The sequence below is a fragment of the Caloenas nicobarica genome, chromosome 15 (assembly GCF_036013445.1).
Source record: "Caloenas nicobarica isolate bCalNic1 chromosome 15, bCalNic1.hap1, whole genome shotgun sequence".
NCBI lineage: Eukaryota > Metazoa > Chordata > Aves > Columbiformes > Columbidae > Caloenas > Caloenas nicobarica.
Window position 1 is genome coordinate 10,401,185 of NC_088259.1, and position 22,096 is coordinate 10,423,280.

Consider the following 22,096-nt stretch of genomic DNA (forward strand, 5'->3'; position numbering starts at 1 on the left):
GATTTCTTTTTAATAATCAACTCCAGAGCGATGCTTTAACATTTCCATAGGAATCCCACTGAGACAATATGCTCCTCATTTTGAGTGCAACTCCTCACCTGGCCTTCGTACTTAATAAGTAGGCTATTATCTTACTATCAGTGCACAGGAGATTAACAAGAGCCATTTTCATTACCATTAATGGGAGCTACATACGTAACCCCCTTGCATCAATGAGAAGATAATGGACCCTTAAATGTGCCTGTGTATGAAGGACGGAGGGGGTGTACAAAATATAAAGCAAACTCGGCTTAAATAATTCGCTCTTCCAGTTAAGTTTTCTGATAAGCACCATTATTTTCCAGGAAACATGAACTAATGGGCAATGAGGCTCCCATTATACAGACGCTGTTTTATAGTGCCTAATGAGAATATTAATCTTAGTTTTTCCATATAACTGGTAGAAAGTCCGGTGATTGGTGGTGGTTCTGCCGTGGGTCTGGAAGGGCGCACGTTGCACGGTCAATACTTGGGCTGGCAGCCTCAGGGGAGCAGTGTTGGGCAACATTTTCCATCCGTGTTGGTGCAGAAGTAGCAGACTGATTCCTCCCATGGCCTTAATTTACCAAACATGCATGTTCACATGCTGGGCAGCAAACTCTCGCACTGGCAGCTCTGTCCTTCTGGGAGCAGAATCACTGTCACTGAAGAAGCACAAAACAGCACTTCTGTTTTCATGGTAGTAATAATATTGCGATTTCTCCTGAACCACGAGTCATCTTCACCCTGATATGTACAAAGAGAAGCAAAGAGTTACCTACATGAGTAAAGGCTGCAGGATGGGACTATCTGAATTTCCATAGGAATGAAGGGAAGCCACAAACATTTGCCTTTCTTAGCAAGCAAATATAATGCACGCCATTCCCTGGCAGGTCCAGTTTGCTTCATCCCCGGAATTTGGGATGGGTGCATAGCTCTCTTCCCATCTCTGCAATGTGTGATGAATATCTATTCTAAGATAATGCCAACAAGAAATGTTTACAAAGGCATCCTGCATTGTATTCCCTACTTCTTCCCTTTCTCTAGTTGTGAATTGATCCTAGCTTGAAACTACATTACGAATATTTTTAGCACAGTTGCCATTGTTATGATTGTTATGCTCACTGTCAAGCACATATGAAATGACAATAAGGAAAAAATTACGGGATAAAATAATAAAATATAAGTAGGCACAGTCTCTGAGCTGTTTTCCATGCTGAGATTTTTCAGATATAAATAATTTTATATGGCTATGAAAGGATAATACTGAAACATGTGAAGGGTAGTCCGATTTGAGAGCACAGAAAAAAACCAGTGCACAATTCTGCAAAGATTTCATGAACATGTGCATCACAACTGCAGTGAGGAAGGCTGATAGCAAGTGAAAGCTTATTAAGATAACCTACCTAGTATGCAATTTTGCTTTTAGGTGAATGATTTTGAATGATGGATTTGAAACTTCTTAGGTTAAAAAAAAAAAGTCTCTGGAAGAGGATTTAAAGCAAAGAGCATTCATTTTCACTTTTTCCTGTTTTACAGATTTCCTGGACCCTTTCTAATCTGTTAATAAGACTTGATTTTAGCTCTTAAATATTGCAGTCCCTGACGTATAATGAAGTGTCACTACCACTCAGTATAAATTACACATAAATAACTGAAAAAATATCTTCTAGAATAGCTGACAGCAGAAGTAAGGGGTTGGGAGTGATTCCTCATAACTCTTCAAATCTTAAAGGAAAAGGAGAAACAACAAAACCCTGTTTTGACTTGTTTTTTAACACCTGTGTGGGCTGAATACCATACTCGGTAGTAGCAGCACTTGTTGTGGACTGAGAAGCTGTGGATTTTTATGGCCTTTTTCTCTCCCAACACACCTGAGATTAGGCACTATATCAGAGTTATGTGCAGGGTGTCACAGCGCTTAAATTGAGGGGGAACAAAAGGAAACCTAGATACCCTTGTTAGATAAATCTATTTAATAAATCTGAAGAGGAAGGAGCAAGGAATAGACCTGTTTGCGTGATAAATGTCACCATTCAAGTTCTGTGTTGTCATTACACATGACTTATGTAACTATAATTGTGTGAATAATAATAAAACCCCAAACTCAGCCCTTTTAGCCCCATGAGTAGCCTCATCGATGGACGGGAGTGTGATAACCCCCTTTTCTTGGAGGGTTTTTTGGTATTTCTGTGGGTTGCGTGGTCTGGTAGCACCCTGTGAATGGTAATGAGCAGGTTGTCACCCAAGACACCAAAGAATCAATCTTTTTTTCAACTTAATGGGCTTAAGAAATCAGAGTGACTTCGGGGGGTGTCTTATTTTTGTAAATCTTGACAGAGGCTGATTCCTACTAACATTATGTCACATTAAAAATATTAGAAAAGGAAAATGTGAAATATTTTCTGCCATGGGATGAAACAGCAGTTGTTATTAAATGTTTAATTTTTATTATTTGTTATTATGCTGAATAAATAAGATTTTTTAATTAATTATAGCATTCAGGACTATTGATATTCATTGCATTTGGCAGCCACAGCATAGCAGTCTTACCCAGCTACAACGAATATTGCCATTAGGTTATAGAAATGCCACATGCACTTAATAAAATAATCACTTTGCTCTCATTGTGCAAGGGAACCTTACTTTGTCCTTCCTCTGCAGCTAGAAACCTGTATATAAGGGCTTTTCTGATACATTTCCTCGTTTAACTTGACACTGGCAAAAATCTGTGATTACCGGTACAGCCCAACTGGTGATCAGGCAAGAGAAGTTGGAGCTTAGGCAGGAGTTTAGTCCTGCGGCTAAAACAAGGAGTCCAGCCTACACTGTGGATCACGCAGCGCAGCCGCTGGTGCTGAATTTCATGTCCAGCTCTTCAAAGCACAGACAAGATCAGGAGAGTAATCAACCCCCATCCTCCCACTGCATATTTATGGAAAATTCACTTCTGATTTGAGCTCACCGTGCCCACTCCTCCTTGCATTTTAATGTCTGCATTTCTACCCTCAATCAGGTTACTAAGACATCCTTTCATTATGTTTCTGCGTAGCCAGAGCTGAAGAAAAGCTTAAGCAGCCACTTGGATTTAGAGACCCTCGTCAGAAATTCTGCAGATGCACATTTTTTTCATTTCAGGAATGAGACAAAATTTGGAAAGTCTTCATATGAGGCAGCAGCAAGCCTTACCTCTGATATTGAAACAGCAAACAGAAAAGCAAAAGCTTCTATTTGACAAGCAGCTATTACTACACACAGTTTTAATTTTGCATTAGTGTCACATATGTGTGTGTCACATCACAGTTTGTATCATTGTCACTCAAACCCACCAAAGTGGCCATCTAGGATGAAAAGGCCTGGACATGCTGCCGGCTGCCTGTATCTGGTCTGTGCATACACAGAATGAACCTTGGGAGGCTGGTTCAAGTGGCTTATTTCCCAGGCAATTAATTCTTTCTAAAAGTGCGAATTAATTCTTTCTAAAGTGTGTAAAAAATGTTCCTTCAACCTGGTGGCAACTGACACTGCTGACTTCTTAATACGTAATAGCTCTCAGTGGCTGGGATTGGAAAGAATGTAATGGAAAACATGGCAGAAAAGTACATTTCTTTTGTGTATGGATGTGTTTGAAGCCCTTCTGACTGCACGTTTCATACGTACCTCGGGCAGTACTTACATACGTCAGCTCCTGACACTGTACACTCGTGCACGTACTGCTGTGGGTGTCCTTCAAAAGACAGTCTAAAAGAAACTTATTATTGATTTCTTCTCCGTCCTATCACATGAGACTTGTTAAATGGGCTTGGGGAAGTTCATAAGCATTTGAGAAGAAAAAATGATTCCTAAGCAAACGGAGAAGCAGCTTGTCTAAAGGAGAGTGCCTAAAATTGGAGACTCCTCTCACCCTTCAGGCTCTTTTTTTGTCTCATCATTTGAGAAATGCAACTGTTGCATGGAAACCTTGAATAATCACTGGGTATCGATACCCATGGACCTTGGCAGCTGCGTTGAATTACTCCTTGGTCACACTGCCTAGTGAAATTGCAGCTGGAAATGTGGCTGCAGTCGTGCCAGCTCCTCGGGTTGCAGGGGCTGTGCTGGGGTGTCAGCTGCCACCACTCGCTTTTCGGGAGGGAATTAACCCTTCGGGCTCCCCGTCCTCCCCACCCCACAGGCCTTGCCTGTGAAAGCACCTGCCCATTTACCCAGGAATGCTGACATGCAATCCCCAGTGCTACCATGACCCTAATTTTAGCATCTCTTCCCAAAGTAGTTTGGTGGTTGTTTCGTGTTCTCAGCCTCCAGGTTGTAAATCCGACCGACGGGGGATTTCAGGGGACAGGGAGGCTCCTCGGTGCTGCTCTGCCGAGGTGATGGTCTGTGGCACAGGACACCTCCTCAGACTGACAAAAATACCAGCACGTTCCAGGGTGTTTCTGTCTTTGTGTCTTTCCTTTATAGTCACAGAGAAGTAGAAGAAGAATTATTTGAAATGCTGTGGGATGTTATGGCAGAATTGTCAAGGCATCTTATTAAAGCTGTAAAAGTGTGAATTTGAACCTTGGCCCCCACTCTGGTGGTAAATGGGTGCCTGTGTGTTTGATCCGGGAGAGGAACAATACCAGTCATATTTCCTTCCTCCGAGCCTTTCATCACCCAAACAAGGCAGCTGTATCCACTAGACGTGGGCAGATTGTTCACCTTGCTGTTATTCTGATGTACCAGAGAGCTCGGTGAATCTCCCCTCCACCTCTGCCGTCCATCACCAGCTCAGCAAAGTGATGAGAATTTGTCGTGCAGCTCAGCAAGTTAATATCAGGGAATTACAAAAGCGCAATGTAGATGACGGTGGTGTAGAAATGCCAAAAAGCCTGATTAGGAGCCGCCTCCCCTCCAACATCTAAGACTTCACAGGGATCAGAGAGAAAATGGCAGATTTCACACAGCAGCTCTGATAAATTTTACAGGTTGCCCTGGGCTGGTGGGGAACCATTTCAAAGCATAAGAGTCATTGAAATTGTTTCCTTCTGTAGTGATGAGAGCAATTTTTAAACCATTGTGCTTTGCTCTCACAGGGCTGTTTTTCTCTGTGATGTATTCGCCGGGCTGCAAAAGGAGGGGAAGAGCAGAGTGTAGTTCCCTTGGACATCACCGGCTGAGGTTGAACCACCACAGTGCTGCTTGGTTTGTGCTTCTCTGCCTCTCTGGTCCCTCTGGAGAGGGGGAGGACACGTCTGTGCTATTGCCAGCTCTCTTAGGTCTTCTACTTTAATAGCCTTGGCTTCAGCTGGCTTCAGTCCCAGAGCAGCTGAGCTCTGTAACGACTCTCTAGCTATTACCCTGGGGTAATGGGAGCTTTAAAAAATTAGAAGTTTAAAATTAGAAGGTCAAAAGTCCTTGCCTTTCTTTTAATGATCTCCCTTTCTTTCTAGATGGTTCACCAATCCTTTTCTATGTAAAAATTCTTCAGTAAAACACATGGGGATATCACAAAGTCCAGTGCTTACAGCAAGGTGAGCGGTGGCAGCCCCTGGTCACCAGCCTTTGGGTCCTGTCACTGCATCCAGTTACTCCTTTGAGGAGACAGGACAGAGGTTAGTGCCCTTTCCTCCTCCCTGGAAGATGATTTATCCTAATCCATTTGTACTTGTGTATGTTTTAAGCATCCACAGTGTCCTGTGGCAGGGAGCTTCACAGCTCACCCGGCTCTTACGTGAAGACTTTCCAGTTGCTCGTTTTGATTGTGTCCCCTTTGAAATATTGCTGTGCGTGGTGGAAAGCTGCCATCAGTCAGGTGATGGGCAGCAGGTTTTACTTCTCATTTGTGATAGAGAAATATGATGTGACAAGCCACCTTGGGAAGGCTGCTGCCTGCCCTGAAGGAGGGGAGCGAGCTGGCTGATGAGCTTGTAAGGCCGTAAAGCTCCAGGACAGGCAAGTTTTGCCTTTCGGATGTGGCATTGAAAAGGCTGGAGTACTCTGACACCACCGCGTTTGATCAGACATCTGTAAAGGCACTGAGACCCAGATGAGGTTATTAAAATGGAGAGGAGGTGAATATAAATGAGCGGAGTGGAATAATGCACCCGACATGTATCGTGGGATGTAAGACCATCTATAGCTTTCAGCAGCTGTGACGATTACAGGGTTTGGGCTATGAAGAGACGTGTCCCCAGCTAATACTATTAGCCTCTGTTGCCCATCTTGATCAGTCAGAGCAAGGAGGCTGCGGATATGGGGGATAACAAGCTGTGTTAAGATGCTGCTGCTTTGTTTCAAGCATGCTAACTTTGTTTCTTGATTTCTTCTGAAGTAAACCTGTGACTTCTTGAACTAATTTGGATGTATCAGTCAGGAACAGGTAACAAGGTCCTGTTGTTACAGGTTAATCTCCCCTAGCAGAGCAGCTGGATCCATGCAACCCCCTCTGCACATCAAAATTGGATGGGAAGAGGTTCCTGATCCAAGCACTGGCTAAGAATGGGGACATTTAGTCTCTGAAGCATCACTTGAACCTGAGGATCATTCCCAACTGGAATCTCATGGAAATAACGGGTTTTCTGGAAGTCTGCAGGAGTCTTTTTAATTGGCCGGCAAAGAGTAACCAAAAAAACAAACCTGTTGTCAGGAGACTCAGATTCAATGCACCTCCACTGGTCTCCACAATCAGAAGAGGTTGGAGACCACAGTACTGAAGCAAGTTTCCCACTTTCAACATGTGAGTAGCCCCACTGAAACCAGTGAGGCACTTGGATGCTTAAAGGCAGATCCCCTGTGTGTCCAGGCCTTCACCAACACAGATAAGAGATCATACAAATGATGATTACAAGATCAGGCTCTGGGAGTTTCAAGTCTCTCTCTTTGAAATACAGGTTACTTATCCCTGTGGTTTCACCCGTCTTAATAAGCAAAGGAGAGTCAGTGTGTTTTCTTTCAGATGCATGTGGAGTCCCAGCCAACGCAGGGTTGCCTTTTACTTAGCTTATCAAGATAAAAGTACAGGCGGAAAAAATACTGTTTATGTCAAACCTGGTCTTTCAGCAGCGATACCTTTTGCCGTTTCACATGAAGTCTCCTTTGTAGTACAACAGTACAACTGAGTTGGAAAACAGCAATGCTTACGGGAGGCTTTTAGAAGCAGGAGGGAGTACAAGAGATGCAGAAAACCTAAAGAAAAAGCACAAAGGACAGGTACTAACCTGCAGGGCCACAACTCAGCCTTTCACATGCTGTTCCCAGCAGTTTCCAGAGCACGTACCACAAACCTGCCTCAGCCCAGCCTGCTCTCGGCAGCCTTGAGCTCCTGGTTGAATTCTGAACTCAGGTTGCCTGACCCTACAGTGCAGAGTGAGACCTCCCTATGCAGTTTGTAAGGAATGTTTTGTCTGCATTCATTAAAAAATAAACTGGTCTTTGTTCCTATTGCCTCTGCCATCCAAAAACTATCTTCCTGGGAGTACAAATACTGCCAAAGTTTCTTCAGTCCACAGCTTTCTGGGTGAAGTAAATTGGTTTCTTCTCTAGGTGTACTGCTTTCACCTACAATAAATGGTGTTTTATTGTATCTGACTGCATTAATTGATATCCTGGTTATGCACAGTGCATAGGTCAGATGATCAATATACTTTACCATTTAAAACCAGTAGGATTTGTGATCAATTCAGAGTCTATCTCCTAATGTCAGGCATTCAGAGTTTGCTTGTTTATTTGTTCTGTTTCTCCCTAAGGCTGATTTGAATAACAATGATGTTGTTAATATAAGGTTTTTAACATTCATAGCACTTTAAGACTAATCCTGCTTCCTTGGAGTATAGTCAGGCAATGCTTTCCTCGAGTAAAATGACAGAGACTGTATCATTTCAGATACCATCTCCTCACACCGCCGTACCAAACAGCGTGGCTTATTTAAAAGGAAAGTGGAAATGGTCACTCAGGTACAAAGTTTTACCCTGATTTGGAGGCAGAAGTGAAACCCTGACTTGTTTCAGAGGAAAAAGCAACAGCCTGAGAGGAACAGAGCAAAATGTCATCATGCAGCTGCTGGAGCCACTGGAGACTGGAAAGAGATGGCATCTTCATCAGATGAGTCTCTCCCAAAGCTTCTTATCCTGTTGTGTTGAGCTTAGCAACACGTCTGTCCCTGTCACAGTGTGTGCTGTGCGTCCTGCTCCTCACGCGACCAGAAACGTGTAGGGCAGGGAGCAACGATGTGATCCTGTCTCTTCTGGACCCTGCTTTTCCTTCTGGAGGGGAAGGCAACAAGGAGGACTTGGGTGTGTAAAGGGAGTGGTTGTGTGTTCATGGATTTCATGGAATCACAGAATAGTTTGGGTTGAAGGGACCTTCAAAGCTCCCCTAGTCCCACCCCTGCCATAAGCAGGGACATCTTCACCAGCTCAGGTTGCTCAGAGCCCCGTCCAGCCTGGCCTGGGATGTCTCCAGGGATGGGGCATCCACCACTTCTCTGGGCAATCTGGGCCAGGCTCTCACCACCCTCATTGTAAAAAAATTATTCCTCACATCTAGACTGAATTTCCTCTCTTTTAGTCTACTATTTGCAGTTGAAGAAGTCTGACTTGGTTTTCTACAGATGCAGGGTCTGGTTCATAGATGGTGCTCAAGCAGAAGCTCTTGGAAGGAGAGATGCTCCCCTACATCCCTCTGCTACTAGTCAGCTGTGATTCATACACAAGCCTGGATATAGACATTAAAATACCCACAAGCTTGCATTTTAAAGAATTCCCTGTCTTATCCCCCTTTCTGAGTTTGTCTTCCATGTGCACTTTGACTGACAAATTTTATGGGAGGTTGTATTTTAGGTTAATTCTGGGCTTCGCGATTTGTAGGGTGAGCATGCCAGCACCTGTATGGAGGAGGAAGGTGGTGGGTATATGTGGAAGGGGGAGAGGGGCCCCTGATTCCCGTCACCTAGGATGCCTTATAGGCTCCGTGTCCTATAGACACAGCTTGTCCTGTGCACCCCCCTGCCCCGGCACGCACCGGGCACCCCCGTCCAGCACCCGAGCCAGCAAAAAACGGGGGAAAACTGGGGAAAAACGTCCCATCAAGGAAAAAACATATATCAGGGGCTGCCCCACCAGCTCCTCGCCGGGGGAAAAGGAGCTGCCCCGGCTGCGCTGCCCGGTTCAGCCCCCGGGGGAGGGCTCTGTCCGGGAGCATCCTGCATCCCTGCGAGGGCTCCGGGGGGGCGAATCCCCCGCCCCGCCAGCCCCGCCAGCAGTCGGGACGGCAGCCGCCGGCGGGGCATTGCCCTTTTAAGCTGTGGCCCCACTTGCCTCCTCCCCGGCTCCCGGAGGGGCTCCGGCAGCAGCCGCCACCTCCCTCCCTCCCTCCGCCCGTCCGTCCGTCCGTCCCTCCCGCTCCCGGCGAGCGGCAGCTGCGGGCCGGGCCGCGGAGCGCGGAGCCCCCGGGCTGCCCCTGCCCTCGGCTCGGGGACCATGGGATGCTGCACCGGGCGCTGCACCCTCATTTTCCTCTGCACTTTGCAGCTGGTAAGTGGAGGCGCTTCGGGAGGGGAGAGGTGGGGAACGGCGGAGAACGGGGGGTTCGGCTCCCCGGGATGGAGCCGGGAACAAAAGCCTCCCCCGAACGTCCGCTGCCCCGGTGCTGGTGAAGGCTCCGGTTCCGAGGATGGTGGAGGGATGTCAGGCTGTGCTGCGGGGACACTTTGCACCGCGGGGGAATTTAGTGATGCCTATAACTCGTAGAAACGTTTAAAAACAAAAAAGTTCTCAATTCCTAAGTTTGTGCTTATAAAATATAACTAAAAAAAATCACTCCATCCAAGGAATCCAGGCGGTTTGGTGGCGATGTTGTGAACCAAACCAAACTTTGTATCTGCCGAAACCCACCGGTACCTTCAGCTTCTTCCATCTCCAGCTGCGAGAAAGGGCTCGGCTGTGTCCCTGTGTCCCTCTGTCCCTGTGTCCCTCTGTCCCTGTGTCCCTCTCTTCCCCCCTGCTCGCCTGCACGGGAGGGGTTTGTGTGGCTTGGAAATAATTATTTCAGACCTCCTCGGGATGAAGTGCTTAGATATAATGTATTTATATATGTATTTATTTGGGAATACATTTCTCCGTGTGCGGAAAGTGTGGTCCCTGCTGGGTCCCTTGTCCTCATGACATCTGCGTACATGATAACGTGATAAACAAAGGTCTGGTTGTTCCCCGAGTGTCTGTGCATCCAGCCTGGATCTGGAGGGTCCCCTTCTTGTCAATAGCTAATGGGCTCCAGGGCTTCTCGAGCCTTAAAAAGGAAATGACAGCATCCATGTATTTAATTTCATTTACTTCTTCCAAATTTGCTTTATTCTGGGGCATTAGCAGCATGCAGGAAAGGGCAGGCTTCCTGCTAAGTTCTGTTGAATAGTCGGCTAGTGCCAAGGAGTGAGTCTAGTTAAAACTCTTTGTTTTGGAGTTGCTGGCTGTGACAGCAGAGCACTTTCTGCAAAGGGAGGGTGAGCAGGCACTTTGCTGAAGGTGGGAGAGAAAAACCGGGAATCTGCTCGGTTTTCAATGTAAACTATCAGCCTAAAATTCAAAGGGATGAGGGTGGGAGTGCAATCCTGTGAACACTGACTAGCACCATCGGAAGATGTGGATGGAAGATTTGACTCGTAGTTAAACAAATCCCAGAATAGAAGTGATGGGGTTTTCTTGCACAAAGCGTCTTGCTAGGCATATTTATGAGCGAGTTGAATGGCTAGGGAGTGTATTTAGTCTCCTGGATTATTTCTTTTGATTTTTCACCCATGATCACAGAAGAAAGGAGCTGCAATTAGAAATTGGCATCTCAACACTCACTGTCTCTTAAACCCATCACTGTGTTGTCTGGCTTTAAAGCGCACACTCACACACACTGGAGGGAAAAAAATATAAGAAAGAGAAAAAGCCATGAGCTGCTGGTGCTGTTCTTATTTCTGACAAGCGTGGGAGTTTTCTCGTATCCAAGATACAGGGACAAAGAACCCCCAGCATTTTATTTTCCTTAAGACCCTCCTCCTTGAAGAAAAGAATCAGTTTGGCTCATTCTTAAGCAAGTTTGGATGCCTCGGCCATAGCGATTTCCCATGGCACTTGCTGGGTGAATTGGTAGAGCTGGAAAAACGTGAAGTGTGGGGAGGGAATTCCTGGAGCCGCGTTGCGATGGGGGCAAGGGCAGGACACCCTGGCCGATTCCCAGCAAGTGCGTGGGTGAGGGTGAGATCCACCCTGCTACTTTTTAAATTTTTTTCGTTGTATTTTTAAGCAAATAAATCATAATCTGTAAATCGTCACATCGCTTCCACATCAGTAGGGCCAAGTGACCTGCAGGACTCGCTGCTGCTCAGGAGTGAGTTCTGTTAAGACAAAACACTGAAGTGATCGGGCCAAGATCATCAATAAATTATAATGACGTGAACTTCCTTTGTTCCTCTCATGTCTCTGCTCTGCTTCATTTGATACTTTGAACCCTTCACAGTCTTCCCGGTACATTGCCAAGCTCTGTGTCTCCCACTGCCAAAGTCCCAGGGGTGAAATCCTGGCTCCTCTCTGCTCTGTGGAGGTTTTGCCTCTGACTTAAACAAGGACAGGATTTCAGTGCTGGGATTTCCCACTTGAGTTTTGCAGCACACCCTTATGTTTCTTTACATATTCTCCTGCCTGTTCCTTGAGGCTTCACTGGGGCTTTTTATAAACGATGCATGGAAACATGAAACAACTCCCTCCCAAAAATCAAATTCGGAATTTGAGTTGCAATGCTTCGTAGGGATTGTTTTATTATTAGCTGCAAGTTGTTGACTGTGTGGGGAAGTGTTTGCACGTGGCAGCCTAAATGTTTCCCTGGGAAAAGAAGGCAGAAAACAAACATATTCATCACTGCAGTGTGTGCTCCCAGTGAAAAAGTTTGTGATCCAGTGGGGGAGCAGAACGTGTGAATTCAAGGAGCCGCTACACAATGCGAATACCAACGAGATCCTCAGCCCCGCTCAGGCTGAGAGCTGGTGGGGCGAGAGGAGGAGGAGGAGGAGGAGGAGGAGAGTCATGTGCATCTGTCTGAAGAAAATCAGGGCTGGCTCCCCAGCGCTTTGCTAATCAAGGGGGGAGGGAAGGCTGTAGTTTGAATAAATAATTTGCCGTGTTCCAATTTTAGGTTATTGTTTCCTTGAAACGTCCACGTTAGGCGCTTGCTCTGCTCATCGGTGCTGCAGAGAGGCTGCCAGAAGTTTCTGGCTCTGCCTGCCCCGATCCCCATATGGGTCCATGTCCCCAGTCCTTCCCCTCTTCCCGATCCATCCCTGACTTCAGCAGAAGTTTGGGTGAATGTTGGCCCAGGTCAAGGCCACCCTGCAGATGAGCTTGTCCTCAGCCACACCAGAGCGGAGACCGTTGGTGAGGTGATGGGTGTTTGTAGCCCAGAATTTGTGCATCCCAAGGGTGTTGTGACCTCCTAATTCTCGCAGTTCGCCAGCCCTTGCTCATCCCTCCCATCCCTCAAGCAGTTGCATATTAACGTGAGTAAAACTTAAATGAAGCATAGGCTGCCCCAGGAAAAAATCAGTACTTTGTAAGGGAGCCACTGCAGAGGGTTAAGAAATATCCCTTGTAGAAATTAGGGTTGAAAAAGGTTTGTCAAGGGCAGGATTTCTGAACCCAGGGGATATGAGACTGTTGCACCCAGCGAGACTGTGGTCTGGGTGGGTCACGGTGAGAAACCACAAACGAGGGCTGGGTCTCAGGCAGAGAAGTATTAAAAAATAATTGATTTGCTTCTTTCCTCTCTGCCAGCATGAGATTGCACCCAAACAGTGTATTTTCTGGAGAAGTGATCGTGCACTGAAGGGACTATGTGAATTTATTTCCACTGAGCATGGAAAAATTCCCTCCCTCCCTGTGCCCTGTCCCAATAAATCAAACAACTGGAGTTTCTTTACATTCTGTCCGTGGATTGAGAGCTCAGATGCCAAGCAAAGCCTGGAGACAATTTTACAGATACATTATAAATCCCCCTAGAATAAGAGCTTCTAATGGAAAAAGTGACTAATACTTCAAATGAGCACAGAACAAGGCGCCCTGGGACGGGACTAACCAAAAGCAACCATATACCTTTATTTATTTATTTTCTTGTGCTCTCTTTCTCCCTCACTCACCTCTTTGCGATGCTTTTGCTAACCTCTTACAGAAGGGGGTGACCGGTTTTGGAAACCATCTGAAAGCAGCACAGATCCTTCTCTAACTCCTGTCTTGTAGCTAAAGTGGTTGGGGCAGTTTGATGAAGGCACAAAGTGATGAGGAGCATGCAGGGGGTGCGTGGCAGGTGGGATTGCACGACAGGTCAGGATTTGGGGGGAAAAAAAAAAGGTGTGAGATAAAATAAGTGGACTTGATGGGATTGGCAAATGTGGGCTGCAAGGGGGAGGGTGGTTGAGCATCTTCCCATCCAAGGTGAGGAGCAAGGAGGATTGTGGCATCTGAGGGCTGTAGACGTGACTTGCTTGGCTTTGTCCACTCCATCCCAGGGACATTTGGAGCTGGCAGCAGGGTGGGCAGAGCAGGACCCGTCTGTCCCCTCCCCTGCAGCTGCCCCCAGTGCTGGGGCGGTTGGATGCATCTCTCTGAGCTCACACAGCTGCAGGATGGCTGAGCACGAGGTGCTGGAGGGTGCAAAGGGAGCACAGAGTCCCTTTGCTCATCACACTGCTCAGGACTCTCCAAAATTCCCTTGTGCTCTCCCCAGCTGTTTATCTCCTCCATGGTTTGCACTTAAATCTTAATCCCTCTAGGGAAGGGACTATCTTTTGCATGTATGCACAGCACCGTGATGGCTTGAACCTTTCCTGAAGTCCTTGAACAATACTCCAGGCTAAATAACAACATAAGTCTAAAGACGACGTTTGACAGATATTGTCTTCTCCATGTCTGTTCCAGACAAAGGAAAATTAAAGCTGTGCCAATAATAGAGCTCGTCAGCATTTTCCACTGAAGCTGACTTTCAGTAAAAACCTGGGGATTTGACTAAATGGATATTTTCATGAGAAGTATCTGCTTTCCATAGGCAATTCTGAGTTTTTCTCCCAATTTTTGGCTAGAATATTTTGGCGAAAAATCAAAAATGTGCTGGCAAATGTTTGCTGTGCTGGCCAACATTTGTGATTTTGGAGCTGTAGAGCTCCAAATGTTGAATTTTTCATGAGGTTTTTTTCTTTTTCCTGAGCAGCTGGAGTCAGCACCGCTGCGGCACAGCGGACTGAGCCCACGAGGAGCTGGGGGTCTGTGTTTCAGCCATGCCCCATTGCAGATGATGCTTTGCCCACAACCTCATTTCCCATCGCAGCAAATGACTCACAGCAACCACGTTCCTTTGTGTCCTCTAACCAAACCCATCGAGTGCTTTCAGGATTTAAATTTGGCAAAGGCCAAGCCAAAAAAGCAGCTGAGGGCAAGGGTCGTATCGAAGTCAACTCTTCTTGGAGAACCGGGGCTTTATTTTGGCTGACACAGTGTATTTGCCTGGCTGGTCTCTGATTTCTCCCAGCCACTTTCTGCTCCTTTGCCTTCTCCTTTTTCCTCTCTCTGAGCACTGGGGTCATACAAGAAGAGAAGGAGATGTTTTTCCCTCCGATGGGGTTAAGGGAGCTCTGCACCCGCCAGCCCTGGCCTGACGTTGCTCCATTTTCTGCTAAGAATATACAGAAACTCGGATCATTTTTGGCCAGGGTGTACAATGGAGCCCTTCCAAGAATCTGCTCCACGGGCCCTCAAGAATGAACTCTTGGAGAATAAGCTGGATAACAAAGGCCAGATTGTGATCGCTTTTCCTCCAGGAAAACCCGGGAATAGCCCATTGCTTTGCGAGCACTTAAGAAAATGCAGACGATCAGCGAGTAGTAAGTGGCGCATTGGGTTTGAGGTCACTAGAAATGAACCTTTCTTTCTTATTAAAAAAAGTTTATTTATTATTAAAAATCCCTTTCTTATTAAAACCAAACAAAATGATAAACCCAAAAAACCCCCAAACAAACAAAAACCATAGATGATTTGTGATTCAATGTCATTATGCTTGTGGCATTCCCTTTGCCCCTCTCCTCCCAGGCTGCAGCAGATGTGAGGAGCACACCCGATTGCACAGGTTGTGTCTCTGGGTTTAGGTTTGTTAGAAAAAAAGGTTTTCAATAAAGTGGAAACTTTTTTCTGGAAAGTAGCACATTCTTCTCCCATTCCCCATCTCCAGAACATGAAGAGGGGGGAAAAAAAAGGACATTTCAGGGCAAAATATGAAAATATTCTGGCATTTAGCAAAGTTTGCTGAAAACGATGGGGGAGTTTGTTGTGCCAAACCCCAAATATTTTGAAATTTTCAAAACTGTTTTCAAGCTTCTGTAAAAAAAAAATTGAAAAGTCTCACTAGAAATAAGTTGGTTTGTTGTTTTATTTTTCTTTGAAATTGTGAGCTCTAGAAGTTCTTATCTCCCAACTATCTCTGATGTCATTGTGTCTCCCCTAAACCCAGCTTGTGTTGGGGCTTAAGGGGAGAAATCCTCCAAGAGAAAGCACAGGGTAGTGCTGTGCTGAGTTGACTCATTATCTGCTCGTAGGGTGGTGGTTTTGGGTGGCTTTGGTATTTGTGTTGTGAAAGGAAACCGAATGAACAAACGCCTGCAGAATTGCCAATCTGAGGTATTTCCTAATCATTCCAGAGTCATAATATTACCTTAAAGTTCATGAGGTTCCAGAATAAGAATAATCGACTTCTGCTTTGTTCTGATTTCTCCCTGGGTTAGCTGAGCCCTGGGCCCACATCTCCAAGTCCTTGTGAAGAACAGAAGTTTTATTTTGCTTTGTGATCCGAGGTTTCACAGACTAGAGAAGAGGGAGCAGCGGTTCTCTGCTGGGGCAAGATCAGTAGATCCTCCCTTAACTTTGGGGTAGCTCATTAACATCAACCACCTTTTCCAAGGGATGCTTTTGGGTCTCACATCCACACGGACTTAATTGCCATTTTCCTGGTGTCTGTGGCTTGTTCTCAGCACAGCTGCTCTGTGTCAGGACGTTAGACACAAATATTTTGTTTATTGGGGAAGTGCACACCCCAGATTTTCTCTCAAAGGTGAATCTGGGTTTAGTAATTGAGGTGTCAGATTCCCTGACACCTTTCGGCTGCGAGGGTGATGGTGTGGAAGCGGTGACGTCCGCTGCCATCTGCCACGGCTTAATGAAAATATACTGTGGGAATCAGGGCAACAGCTTGTCCTCGTCACCTGCTTGGGGATGGCAGACGTCGGGAGTCCCTGTGCCAGCTTCTTTTGCCACCTTTCAGCCACTGCCCAGCCCTGCAGGCAACTTCCCACCTGCTCTCCAGGCTCCCAGGCTCTCAGGACAGAAAAATATCTGTTTTCTACCCCTCCACCTTTTCTTTTTTCACCATTTTTTTCATCCAGTGCTCAAAACTCCAGAGAACCAGGACCATCATCATGTTTTTTCTGCACCGATGGAGCAAACACATACATGTCCACCCAGGTCCTGGTTGCCACCTGGTTGCCACCCCGTCAGGGCAGCCGGTGGTCCCGCTGAACAGCGATGGGTTGGTCAGGGTGATCCAGGATGGACTCTCTCCTTCATTATTGAGCACTTGGAAAACCAATTACCTGGTCAGATACACCAAAGAAGAATTTAATCATATTGAGGATAGTTGGGTTACACTTCTCAAGAGCTAAATATACTTAATAAAAATGAATCCTGGTGCTCAGATGAATACACAGTTATGGTGAATATACAAAGCCTGGGTAGATGCCTCTTGTGACCCTTCTCTGGGGAACAGGGACCTGTCCGATGGCTGTGGTGACCCTGACAACAGCCTTGGACCCATTAAAGCATCTGATGCTGAATTATATTTTCCAAGTGCTATTCTCTGGAGATAGTTCATCTGTAAGCACCGTTTCATCTGAACAGGGAAGGTGAGACAGAGGACACTAAAGAAGGGGATGGAGCATTTTATTACCCACATGGAACTTATAAAATATTGAGTGTAACCTTGCATGGAGTGCTTTGAATGGTGTGTTCATCCATCACAGATAAACAGCTTCACCTCAATTAACAGTTTGTCACTGTCTGTCTTCAGCTCCACCTGAAAATTCCCTCTGTAGTATCCAGAGCTCAGCCTCAGTACGAGGATGGTCAACCCACCTGGAGATCAGGAGGAATCTAAATCCTGGCCTTACTCAGATTTCTTCCTATTTAGGAGGTTTAGACATTACTACAGTATATAGACTGTGCTACAATAAGAGCATTGCCCTGCACATTATAAGTGGCTTCTTTGTGTTGGGAGTATATTGGGTTGTACTCTAAGGTGTACCAGCAAAGTTTGCCTCTACATAAAGCTCAGCAGATGGTCTTTTTGTGGAGGGTATGGGGCAAGGTCTTTCCTTAATATTGCTGCCATGGTCCAAATACTCAGGAGTGCCTAACTCCACGCTATGGGCCTTGGGAGCATCCTTTCCTCCTTTCAGAAATGCTGGACCCTTGATAGACCATTAAGAGGGTAATTGTCCCACTTTGGTGGATGCACCACATCCAAATGCTCCGAGGATCAGGATGTAGTCATGGGAACTTAAAAAAACCCTCACTTTTCTGCTCCCCTGAGAAGGAATTCATTATTGAGTGAAGCTGACTGGAGAAAAACTCCTGAACCAAAGACCCTCCCTCAGCAGGACAAGACAGAGCCGGCCTGGCCTGACCGGCTTTGACCTTCATTTAAAGGCCTTGAATTGTTAATGGGTCCACGGAGACAAGGTCTAGGTCCATAGGCTGGTCAACCTTGTGGAGGATAAACAAGACCCGAGTCCTCAGACTTAGATGGACTGGTGCACCTTCCCAGAACCCAAAACACCTTTGAGGTTCTGGGCCGAACACCTCCTGTTCAACTGCACCTGCAGCTCTTCCCTTGAGAACGGTGCAGAGAACATCCAGATTTCTGGCTAGATTTGAAGACTCTGTGCATTCAGATAGCTTGCATGAATATCTGAGCTACTGGCTACTTTGCCAAATGAAACCCAGTTCCTCATTTCCCCTGGTACCGGTAATCCGTGAGCAGCAGATTTCCACGTGTGAGATGAGAACGGGTTCTGGCATCCCCAGCTCCAGCAGACAACGCGCTTTTTGTGATATCATTGTGGGAAAGGCAATACACCTGTTTGTATTGTATATGGAGGGAATTAGGGGAGAAATCTGATTATCCTAATTACTCAGAAATGTTAAATATGTGCAGAATACAGTTTGGTTAATTAGCCTGGGAGGTTGCTGGGAGGAGAGAAAGTGTTGGGAGAAGCATAATGGGACTCCACAGTCTGTTATGTGGCCTTTGCTTTCTGAGGATGTGGAGAAAAGTGATCATGGGGGTTTGGAGATGTGATTACCAGCCTTAAAACATTGCTCCCTGTAGCCGTCCTTGTGTCTTTAAATAACCTTGCATGGTTTTATTCCTGACCTCACCAGAGGCTGACGTCTGCCGCAAGCTCTTCTGAAGAGGTTGACTGTCCTGCTCTGGAGACACTGGCCACACTCAGTGTGCTCAGGATCAGTCCTGCTGTCGGTTTAAAACAACATTAGCTGGGAAGTTGGCTACGAGAAGCTACAGAAGCGTCCGGGCTTCCAGGACTGCCACTGAAATGGCTTAAAACTGAGTTGTGTGACAGCCTGAAAGAATAGATAGGGTGATATAAAAACTCTGCCATGGCCTCAGACAATAAAGACTGTGTCTCTCTTCTGATGAATAATGGCTCTTTGTTTTATTCCTTAGATGACAGGGCTGTTACAACTGCTGAGAACTATTCCAGTGCTAAATATATGGCTGTGTAATAAAGGCTCTGCAATCTATGAACTGGGACTGAATGGGTACTTGAGTGGATCATTTAAAGTACGATGAATTTCTGAAGCAGCTCCCACTGACAGGAGGTGGAGGGGCAGTAAACTCCGTTGCAGATCACTTAGCCAAAGGATGCTTTCCTCGCGTGAGACGTAACCCAGGTTTCGTGGCTGCCAAGTTTTTCTCTCGTGGTGGCTCCCACGTTTTTCTCTCGTGGTGGCTCCCACGGCCATGTAAAGCTCCTCGCTCCCAGTTCTGGACACTAACCTGCAAACAAAGGGCGTTTCAGATGGAGCCACAGTGTTTGGCAGTAAGACACTGCACAGATTTTCTAGCAGAAATCCTGGAGACCCAGTCCTGGCAGAGTCAGCGGGAATGCAGCAGGAAAGCCCTTGTTCAGCTGTAACCCAGGGCTCAGAGCTCGATGGGATTTTGCTGGATCCCGTCAGAAATAGCGATAGCCTGGAGCCTGCTGCGATAAGGAAGAAAATGCTGTTTCTTACCTCTGCAGTGTTGTCACACTTGGGGAAAAGGCGATGCACAGATATCGTTATCACTGTTCTACAGTTCACCTCAGAGTCCTGCCAGATTAAACTTCCTCGAAGTTACTTCATGGCAAGGATTTGAATTTCCATAATGTGGGTTAGAACTTTTCTATTTTAGCTAACCCTTGCAGACAGACGCGCAAGCAAGAAGATCAAAAGAATCGTAAAAAAGTGGTCGGAAAGTTTGGAGTAGGGACAAGCCAAAGATGCCGTCATTCCAGGGATGAGGAGTCGTCTGGCACCTCCACGGGGTGCAGCAGGGACACAGGACCGTGTGCAGATGGAGCTTTGGTGACAAATGCTAATAGAGGGCAAGGCTTCGTCCCCTTTCGTGGCCAGAGGAGACATAAGAGTTCACAAGTGTCCCACATCTGAGCTGCTGCCCCACGGTTCAGAGTTCATCCCTGCAAGGTCACCAAACTGCAGAGATGTGACCGCTAAACATTTGCTGCAAATGAACTTTGTTCTCCAGAGGGGCCAAAGCAGCATCTATTGACCAGCCTCTATTTTAAAAGAGAGGAGGAAGGGGGCAAAAAAAGAGGGAGAAGAGAAATTCAGCTTTGCTGTTGAATAAACCATGAGCCATTGAGGAGTCAGCAGGGGAGGGGCAGGGGCAGCGCGAAACGAAGGGGATGCAAACGTCATGCGAAAACTGAAGCACAGGAGGAGCTGGGCCATTGTGTGACACTCTTGGAAACTTAATTGGAGACTCGGTTGGTGGGAGGCCAAAAAATGTATACAATAAAACCGAGACACTCGACCGGACTGAAAATGCAAACAAATTGGGTAGCACAACAGAAGAGATAAATGATGCTCATAAAATAAACAATGGCTGAGTGACACTGGATAAACAGTTCCATATAATAACGCCACTGTTTGTCTTAGCCATCCTAATTGGAAGGCTGGGCGGCATCCGATGAAAACTCTGTGTTGCACATTTTCCCTTTTTAATGAGGAAGGTTTTTCCCTCCCTGCTGAGAACTTCCCCCCGGTCCCATTTAGCAGCAAAGTGAAAGGCCTGGTTTCATTCCACTTTCCCACAGCAAACTCATCCTGGCAGGAACTGCATTAAGGAGGACAAGTAGAAAATGATAATAAATTGAGGACTTGCTCTTATTTCACCTGGTGACAAATCAATCCAGTGGGTGACTCGGGGAGGGTGATAAGAGCATGGACTGGGCTGCACTTTCTTTTTGACACTTGGTCATGTGGAAAATAACCCCATTCTAGCCCTCACTCAAAAGGGCTTTCCTTTAAAAATAATGCTTTTTAAAAGGCACTGAATCCTTATTTACACTGTTGGAAAGCCAGCAGCTCATCTCCATCAAATTGAACATCATGGGTCTCATTTCATCATCTACTTGGACTGAAGAGCAAAAACAAAGGGGATGCTGCACAAAAACTGATCTGATCAATGCCATTTTTAATACAAGTGGGAGAAATTGTTAAACTATAGCTTTTTTTTTAAAAAAAAAAAGCATGATACTGTATTGCTAAGAAATCCCTGATGAGAACCTTTTGTTTCATGGAACTCCTCTCAAGTGTAGCAGGAAAACGCAGCAGTGCGGGGGATGGCGAGCATGAGAAAAACATGGGTTCAGTGACTTCCATCACTGGCCACTCCTGAGATGCAGGTGGCAGCTCAGAAGTCCTCTCGGGTCACACAAAATTGGCTTTGCCTCCTGAAGTGGCTGGAAAATTGAAATATCCCTAGTTTACATGTCTGGAGGGAGGCAAGGGAAGCTAGATTTGTTACCTGTAATTACTAAGGTAATTAATCAATTATTTAAGTACGGCTGATTGGATTCCTTTCATTGAAGCAATCACAAGATGGAAGTAAATAGTGATTGATTCATTTTCTAGCAACTTTCTGGAAGTTCTTTGTGGGGACTGTGGTTATTGCAAAATTCCTGCAATACCCCAAAAGCCTCTGACGGTCCACATTTGTAACAAAATAGTCGTTTTCCTGTTTGTTCCAATTTAAAACCCTTCCCGTCAAAAGCATTTTACTGGAACTAGAATCTGGACCACTAAATGTTTTTCGTGTCCAAAATACTCTTTTCTTCCCAGTGCTTTTTCATTTCGTGCTTTGAGGACAGGCCTGGAAGTTTGCTAGTACATTCATTAGGGGAGAGCTGGGCAGTATTTCTTCACTGATATTTATTTTTCAGCCAAAAAATGGCTACATGTTTTTTTCAACTATAGTTTTTCAAGATAAATTTTCTTTTGTCCTTTTTTGTAACTGAAATCAGCACATTTTTATGTTAGGCTGTGGGGTTTTTTTGCAAAGCGTAAACAACAGGGTGCTCCTAGTGATGATTAAAGCTCAGCTATCACAGTATGGGTCATTTTATACTGAAGACAACATGCATGAAATGCAAGCACATCACTTGGCCCACTTGCAGCCCAACTCCTAAAATACCTCCAGCTTCTGATTTGCCTGAAAACTCTGTATATTGCTATGATGTGCAGAGGGAAAAGTCTCCCAGGTCTGTTTTGATATATAAACCCAATCACTTGTGCAGTATTAGCTCATCTGGCTCTGCCCTGACTTCCCAGCTGTTTATTAGACTGAAGTTACGTCCTCTGAGCAAGGAGGGCGAGGGAAGATGAGCAGCTGAGAGGAGCATCGGCATCGCTTGCTGGGCACTGTGGGATTTGGTTGGAGCATC

The 22,096-nt window shown here is 45.9% G+C and overlaps 1 protein-coding gene across 2 annotated transcripts in view; it reads left to right on the forward strand.

The window, feature by feature from the left end:
• Positions 1 to 9,278: 9,278 nt before the first annotated feature.
• Positions 9,279 to 22,096, forward strand: part of NKAIN4 (sodium/potassium transporting ATPase interacting 4) — a 46,937-nt gene continuing 34,119 nt past the window's right edge. For both annotated transcript variants that reach the window (XR_010607036.1, XM_065645522.1), the window contains exon 1: positions 9,279 to 9,530. Coding sequence is in view for 1 of the 2 variants with exons in the window: in XM_065645522.1 (XP_065501594.1) it covers positions 9,477 to 9,530 (54 nt within the window). In the remaining variant the exon portion in view is untranslated. The remainder of the gene's footprint in view (positions 9,531 to 22,096) is intronic.